Genomic DNA, 8792 nt, shown 5'->3' with positions numbered 1-8792 from the left:
TGAATATACATATGTTCTTAAAGCGAACATGTGTAACTCAAATCTTTGCTTCTGGGGAATCTACAAATCTAAAAAAAAAAAAACAGTTTTTTGAGAGAAAAAAAACGTATGTTGCTATAACATCAGTGGTTCCCAAACATGTTCACGTCAAGGACCACCCAACATTATGTGTATTTGGCCGTGGACCCCCATTTCAAAATATTGTTCCAAGGACCCCCAGAAATTGTAACAGATAAAGATTTGTTTCTTTAAAAAATAAATAAATATTCAAAGATTTGCACAATGTTCACGATTTAAAATAAATAGCAGATCTACAAGCTCGTAGCACGGCACTCGCTGCCACGCTATGAGCTTGTAGAGCTGCTAGTATTTTTTAATAGCCAAAGAAATCTTAAAATGACACAGATGCATTCCCGGTCTTAACACATCGACTGCCATAGGGTTTTCTAGAACAGGCTTCCCCACTGCCAGACATTTTGACCATTCTGACTAATCTTTGAGGACTCACAGAATAGTTTGTGATATGACTATGAACACAAAAAAAGTGAGTTGATAGCATGTTCCGTTCTTTAGCTAGAGGTAGTTGAATACAGCTTGGTTTTCACCCAAAAAGTCCTTTTTGTTTAGAATCAGAGTTATGAGCGTTTTAGTAAGACACACACTTTAGAGGCATACATTTTTTTTCAAAAGTGTTTGACATTTATTTTGCACCTTCATTGACATCAGTCATGTAAACAATACATGTTTATATAAAAAAATGCCTTTGATTGTACATTTATCACTGTTTCCAAAGTGCAAGCTTATTTCAGCTCATTTCAAACAAAATTTTTCACTGTATTTTCTTTTTTTCTAATTTTTTTTTCTCCCAAATAATAATAAATAATAATTCAAAGTTCAAAGTGCAACATCAATACATTCATCGAGAGCTTCCTTTTCCAAACTTTTTGCCCACACAAGTAAAAATCTCAAGCCACACCTGTATTCATAGCAACAAATAGCAGATCTACAAGCTTTTACTGAGCTTGTAGATTATATATATTTTTATTTTATGCCATTTATGACAATTTGTGAAAATAAATGAATAAAAATAAGGGATGCCAGGGCGTGACCCCCCCAAAATAATCATATTTCAACTGGGGACCACCATTTTGTTTGACTGGTTCCACAGATAAATATTGTGAAAATAGCAGATCTACAAGCCAGCCCTCTCTTCTTCTTCTTCTTCCTCTCCCTGTCTGTCTGTCTGTCTGTCTGTCTGTCTGTCTGTCTGTCTGTCTGTCTGTCTGTCTGTCTCTCAACCTTTTCAGGCTGTGACCCCCCAAAATAATCATATTTGAACTGGGGACCTCATTTTGTTTGACTGGTTCCACAGATAAATATTGTGAAAATAGCAGATCTACAAGCCTAGATCTACATGTTATGTTTTGTGATTTTTTTTTGTGTATCCTGATGGCTGCTTGGTACAAAATGAATTTCCGCAAGGACAATAAAGTATATCTATCAACAAGCGAGGCGATCACAACGAGGCGTTGAGATCCCAACCCACAGGTTGAAGACCCTCTGCTAGCGGTCACGTGAGACACATTCCATGCCAGGTTCTGAGAGAGAAACAAGCAACCAGGTCTATGAAAACACACCCAAAAAACAAAGTGATATGTACTATTTGTAACGCGTAACTTACTAAATCAGCCGAGAGATGTGGTCACCTCGCTATCATTGCTTTGAAACAAATAAAGGAAAACTTACCGTGATCATTGCAACACGTGCGCGTCACAGTCGCCATGAATCGACTGTGTGTGTGTGTGTGTGTGCGTGCGTGTGTTTGTGTCCGCGGCGGCCTCACTACAGGCTGCTCGCACAGACACACACGAGTTGCGTCCATGGACTTTATTTTTATATGGATAAATCCATGTGCCATGATCGGCGCATTGCAGAGAACTACTAAAGGTAAGGACTTTGTTCTTTTTTCCAGCGCCCTTACCCACCGTCCCTGGGCGCGGACTGGAGGTGGACCAGGGACCCGGGGGTCCCTGGTTCTGGAGGCTCGCCACCGTCCCTGGGCTTGGAGGTTGTGTGTGTGTGTGTGTGTGTGTGTGTGTGTGTGTGTGTGTGTGTGTGTGTGTGTGTGTGTGTGTGTGTGTGTGTGTGTGTGTGTGTGTGTGTGTGCGCGCGCGCGCGTGTGTGTGTGTGTACGTGTAGTTGCCGATCGCTATGTTGTTTGAATCAAAAGAAAAGGCATTGGGCTTGTGTTTGTGTGTGTGCGCGCGCGCGCCTCACTACGACTGCTCGCACAGACACACACGAGTTGCGTGCATCCCCGCGCGTGTATGAGCTAGCATGCTCCTGCACATTACACTTTACAGATCTGTGTGAACTTTAGGTTTAGGCAGGTTCAGGAGAACTTCATCCCCTCCCCCGCGAGTGTGCACATACGACCACGCGCGCGCACGCTCGCCCCGAGCGCGTGCATGCTCGCCCCGCCCGTACTCACTGATCACAGTAGGGCTCAGGGCTGTGAGGCAGGCAGGGAGAGAGAGGCTGCTCGCTTGGATTAAACTTTCGGTTGATACAAACAGATTGGCGGACCCCCAGACCTTATGCAGCTTTAGTGCTTTGTAATAATAGGTTTTATGTGATCATGTGATTGGATCACAAGATTTTTCAACTTCTGTGGTCTAGATTGATGATATTTTGTGACGATGTGCCTGAGGGGGTAAACTAACGTGGACCACTAAAAAGACCATAGCCCGTAGGCTACGGGATCGGCGCTTTACGGTTGGATTTTTCAGCCCGTAGGCTACGGGCCCGGCGGTCAATGTGTTAAAGGGTTAAAACCAGGAAAGAATCTGTCATTTTAGATTGCGCTAAAAAGCATTATTTTATACTTTGGCCATTCACACTTTGGCACCGAGTGCCACGCTATGAGCTTGTAGATCTGCTATTGTTACAAATATCTTCTAAATCATTTTTGAAAAAAAACATGTAAGAATCCTCAAAGTATTCTTACTGACTAGAGAGGAAATCCTATGCAAAAATGTGTTCTTTGGTTGACTTTTTTGATAACTCTTGTTGCCATTTTATCACCGGACAGGTTTGCCTCTAAAATGGAACCTAGGTAAGTAATTTTGTCTTTTCTTGTGATAACATCATCACCCACTTTGATGGTGAAGCTGTGGGCCTTGCCGAGGTTAATACTAGACCCAAAGAGAATGGATTCAGTTTTTCCCAGGTGCAATGATAGTTTGTTATCAGTGAGCCAAATAAGGATCGTATCGAGTTCAGAGCTGAGCTTTTTCAACCTGCAGCCTGTCCCTGTCTGAGACCAGCAGAGCCGAGTCATCCGCGTACAGGAACAGGTTGCAGTCACAAGCTGATGTCATGTCGTTTACATTTATCAGGAACAGTAACACATTATCATGTTTATACTACATGAAGGGAAAATCAAACGTATGCAAAAACAGCAAAAGTAGGCCAGAAATCCGAAGAGAAGAATGCATTAAATTAATAAAATAATGATTATGCCAGTTTAAATCTTGACAAAAATTGACATATTTATGTTTCTCTACCAGTAACCTATGAGTTGCAGGTAAGACCTAAAGGATATAAAAATACAGCATTTGATATTCCATCATCAGATTCTGAACTTTATTGTCAAGGTGGGCGAAATTAAAACAAAGTCAAGTCATCACGTTGAATACATGCATTCAATTCCAATGACAAAAAACTAACTTTCCATGAGTGATTCCTCTTTATTATCTATCACTTCTCACGTCTTTGTCATACTGGATTAGAATGATCATACATTTGTTATGTGTAAACTCAGATGGCTTCTTGGAAAATAAAACAAGGATTTATTACTGTCCAATAAAATGTCTAACCCATATGAATCATTGCAGTACATCTTCAGATATGCATCTACACCAAAGCATTTGCCAGAAAGTGAAACTAAGTGTTTTTTCCCCCTGTATGGGTTCTCATGTGTCTTTTCAAATCACCCTTTTGACTACAGCTTTTGTCACAAACTGTACAAGTAAAGGGCTTTTCCCCTGTATGAGTCCTCATGTGTCTTTTTATGTGATTTTGACTACAAAAGCCTTTGCAACAAACGCTACATGTAACAGACTTTTCACCTGTATGAGTCATCATGTGTCTTTTTCTATCTGCCATTCGACGGAAGCATTTTCCACAAACTCTACAAGTAAAGGGCTTTTCCCCTGTATGAGTCTGCATGTGTGTTTTTAGATCACCCTTTCGACTAAAGCATCTCCCACAAACTCTACAAGTAAAGGGCTTTTCTCCTGTATGAGTCCTCATGTGGTTTTCTAGATTGGTAGTAATTTGATTGCCACACACTGTACACATAAAGGGTTTTGCCCTTGTATGGGTCCTCATGTACGTTTTTCGATCACGCTTTAGACTACTGCCGTTTCCACAAATGTGACTTTTTAGCTTATACATTAGAATAAAGCCTTTGCCACACACTTCACAGGTAAAGGGCCTTTCCCCTGTATGAATCATTGTGTGTCTTTTTAGATGGTCCATTTGAATAAAGCCTTTGCCACACACTTCACAGGTAAAGGGCTTTTCCTCTGTATGAATCATCATGTGTCTCTTCAGATGTCCCGTGAAGTTAAACATTTTACCACAATATGTACAACTAAAGCTTTTCTTCCCTGTGTGACTCCTCATGGGGGTAGTTTCCATCTTGTTGCCGTCTCCTTCCACATTTTGAGTCTTGTGTGATTTCAACAAGTTTAAAGCTGACTGAACTTCCTTGGTCTCCTCCCAGTCATTACTGTCTTCAGTGTCAGATTCAGAACAGTCTGAAGAGAGAAGCTGGTCATCACTAGTCGGCTGTGATGTTCCAAAGTCCACTACATTAGCTTGTGTTTTCATGTATATGGTTGAGGTGCTGGCTAGAGGCTCTGTCCATCTGTTTTCATCAGCATGTACACTCTTTAATGCTACTAATGTCAATGTGGACCCATCAGCCTCCTGGACCAGATGTGGGCTCCTCTCCTGCTGTTCAGCAGGAACCTCCTCTGTACACACAGCTACGAAGTCTAGGGGAAAAAAGATGAAATTAGAGAAAAGCACTGAATATTTGAAATTTGCATTTTCTGTTTCTCTTTCCAAGTTGTTTGTGTTCGACTCAGTTGCCAGAGACTTTACCAGTGGTTTAGTTATTTCCAACACAACAGCTTGAACAAAGTGGTCCATAAAGGATGACACAGGAGTTGATTTTCACTTCCGTCCCACCCTACTCCCACAGAACAGAACCTGTCCCGTCCCACTTATGGGGTGACTAAATTAATTTGAATCAATGTTCTCCCTATCAATTATTTATACGTCAAGTATTTATTACTGTCTAATACAACTTTTAAATCATATGCATAATTGCAGTTTATCTTCAGATGTGCATCTAGACCAACACATTTGCCACAAAGTGAAACTAAATGTTTTCCCCCTAAATGAGTTATCATTTGTCTTTTCAGATCACCCTTAAGACTACAGCCTTTCTTACAAACTGTACAAGTAAAGGGCTTTTCCCCTGTATGAGTCCTCTTTTGTGTTTTTACATCACCCGTTCGACTACAGACTTTCCCACAAACATTACAAGAAAAGGGCTTTTCACCTGTATGAGTCCTCATGTGTTTTTTTAGATTGAACGTTGAGCTAGAGCTTTTTCCACGCATTGTACAAATAAAGGGTTTTTCCCCTGATTGGGTCCTCATGTGTGTTTTTCGATCACGCCTTAGACTACTGCCGTTTCCACAATTGTGTCTTTTTAACTGACACAATAGAATAAAGCCTTTGCCACACAATTCACAGGTAAAGGGTTTTTCCCCTGTATGAATCATTGTGTGTCTTTTTAGATGATCCATTTGAATAAAGCCTTTGTCACACACTTTACAGGTAAAGGGCTTTTCCCCAGTATGAATCATTTTGTGTCTCTTCAGATGTCCAGTGAAGTTAAATTCTTTTTCACAATCTGTACAACTAAAGGTTTTCTTCCCTGTGTGACTCCTCATGGGGGTAGTTTTCAGGTCTTGAGACATCTTGTTGCTGTCTTCTTCCACATCTTGTGTCTTGTGTGATTTCAGTGAGTTTAAAGCTGACTGACCTTCCTTGGTCTCCTCCCAGTCATTACTGTCTTTAGCGTCAGAGTCTGAAGAGAGGGGCCGGTGATCACTAGTTGGTGGTGATGTTCCACAGTCCTCTACATTACCTTGTGTTTTCATGTGTTCAGTTGAGGTTCCAGCTAGAGGCCCTGTCTCTCCATTTTCATCATCATGTATACTCTTGAATGCTAGTATTGTCAATGTTGAACCATCGGCCTCCTCAGGATTCTCTTTAGTCTGTGGAGGCTCTGGTTCCTCCTGGACCAGACTGGGGCTCCTCTCCTCGTGTTGTGGAGGTGATTCCCCTACATGAATCATTGAGTGTCTTTTTAGATGATACATTCGATTAAAGCCTTTGCCACACACTGTACAGGTAAAGGGCTTTTCCCCAGTATGAATCATCTTGTGTCTCTTCAGATGTCCAGTGAAGTTAAACATTTTGCCACAATCTGTACAACTAAAGGTTTTCTTCCCTGTGTGACTCCTCATGGAGGTAGTTTTCAGGTCTTGAGACATCTTGTTGCCGTCTTCTTCCACATCTTGTGTATTGTGTGATTTCAGTGAGTTTAAAGCTGACTGACCTTCCTTGGTCTCCTCCCAGTCATTACTGTCTTTAGCGTCAGATTCAGAACAGTCTGAAGAGAGGAGCCAGACATCAATAGTTGGTGGTGATGTTCCACAGTCCTCTACAGCAGCTTGTGTTTTCATGTATCCGGTTGAGGTGCTGGCTAGAGGCTCTGTCTCTCTGTTTTCATCATCATGTACACTCTTTACTGCTAATAATGTCAATGTTGAACCAACAGCATCCTTTGGTCTCTCTTTAATCTGTGGAGGTTGTGTTTCTTGTTGGACTAGACAGGGGCTCCTCTCCCCTTGTTGTGGAGGTTGTGGTTCCTCCTGGACCAGACTGGGGCTCCTCTCCTCGTGTTGTGGAGGCTCTGGTTCCTCCTGGAGCAGACTGGGGCTCCTCTCCTCGTGTTGTGGAGGTTGCGGTTCCTCCTGGACCAAACAGGGGCTCCTCTCCTCTTGTTGTGGAGGTTGTGATTCCTCCTGGACCAGATGTGGGCTCCTCTCCTGCTGCCCAGCTGGAACCTCCTCTGTACACACAGCTAAGTCTAAGGGAAAAAAGAAAAAAATTAAATGATAGGAAAGCACTGAATGTTTGAATTTTACAATTTCTGTTTCTCTTTCCAAGTTGTTCGTGTTCCACTCGGTTGCCATAGACCAGGGGCAACCAACTGGTAGATCATCAAAGCCTTCTAAGTCGATCGCGGGGTGGGCCAGGTGGCAGACGGGCAGCCATCGACAATACACAGAAATTATTTTAATGCCGAAAAAATATTACTGAATGTTTAGAAGACATACACAAACAGCACAATCCAATCGGTAAAACACCGTTGTGGGGAGAAGTAGAGTCCCTCTCGTAACACACTTGTTTGAATGGAGGAGTAGAGAGCTGCTTCTCTCTCGGTAGAGAGCGCAGCTGACATTCCTCCCCGCACCCTCTACCCCTCATGTCTCAACTCAAGACAAGTAGGCTACATAGGAAGGAAGGAATACTAACTTTGTAACCAAGCTTTGCTGTTGGCATCTTGAATTAACCAAACTACAATCCATGTCAGAGGGTGTAACATTAGTAGGTTAACCAGGCTAGTTAAGAGCCTGTATGCGCAGTGCAAGATATTAACACCAGCTATAAACGCTTCTTTCTTTGATTGTGTGTGTGTGTGTGTGTGTGTGTGTGTGTGTGTGTGTGTGTGTGTGTGTGTGTGTGTGTGTGTGTGAGAGAGACTTGGAAGGAAGGAATGGCAGGCCTAATATTATTAATACATTTTGAATATGTGCAATAATGTAACTAAAGACATTATATTGCTTTTGTTAGGCTATTCCATATTTGTTTTAATTTTTGAAATCATATTTCTTTAATTTACAATAATTCAACTGTATGGCATGCTAATGTTTTCTACAGAATTCTACAGAATAAATAAATATATGTTCTAAGTAACTGATCTCAATATTGACCCATGGTGATTATAAGTTTTGTCATAATCATATAGCTCTACAACAGAGACACAGCCATGATGACAGCAACATTTTTTAAATTTTAATAATCAAAAAAAATATCATAGACTTTACCAGCGGTTTAGTTATTTCCAACACAACAGCACGAACAAAGTGGTCCATAGAGGATGACACAGGAGTGGTTTTACCACGGTTCTCTGTTTACTACTCACTATGGGATATCAGCGCCCCCAGGCGATGCACAGAGCAACACACACGCTCCCGATGCCAATTATATGCATTGGCTTAGGGTATGTCACGAGTCCGGAAGACCCTGGAGTACAAAGGCCTCCACGTGACATAGGCTCCTCCTCTTTTCTACTCTCTGCAAGCGAATGCGCAGACGAATTTCACACACATTGAAAGTTTACCAAAGAAAGATTTTTACAACTTAACCCAAAGCGGAAATAAGGAGTATTTCCCAAGGGAAAAATCTTCCTATCATTAAGCTCGCTCTCGAGACTTAATTTATATTTGTATTTCTTTCCTATCTCCTCAGTTTTCCTTAATCTTGGTCTGAATTTAAACTCCAGTTAGCAGCTAGTCAGCTAACCACGAGTCGCTAGGCTAGGCTAACACTAGAAGCGAGGCTAGGCTAACGCTAGAAGC

The 8792-nt window shown here is 41.8% G+C and overlaps 1 protein-coding gene across 1 annotated transcript in view; it reads right to left on the bottom strand.

Annotated features, from left to right (window-relative positions):
- Positions 1–8792, bottom strand: part of LOC308083686 (uncharacterized protein) — a gene marked incomplete at its 3' end in the record, with an annotated part of 68153 nt that overhangs the window by 37777 nt on the left and 21584 nt on the right. Inside the window, exons 3-4 of the mRNA XM_080426000.1 lie at positions 5636–7237; positions 5038–5063 (exon numbers count right to left, since the gene is read on the bottom strand). Of these exons, the coding sequence (XP_080282126.1) occupies positions 5038–5063; positions 5636–7237 (1628 nt within the window). The remainder of the gene's footprint in view (positions 1–5037; positions 5064–5635; positions 7238–8792) is intronic.

Source organism: Gymnoscopelus braueri (genome assembly GCF_963280865.1).
Source record: "Gymnoscopelus braueri genome assembly, chromosome: 4".
Classification (NCBI taxonomy): domain Eukaryota; kingdom Metazoa; phylum Chordata; class Actinopteri; order Myctophiformes; family Myctophidae; genus Gymnoscopelus; species Gymnoscopelus braueri.
Note: the sequence above shows the minus strand (reverse complement) of the source record. Positions and strands in the feature narration are given on the sequence as shown.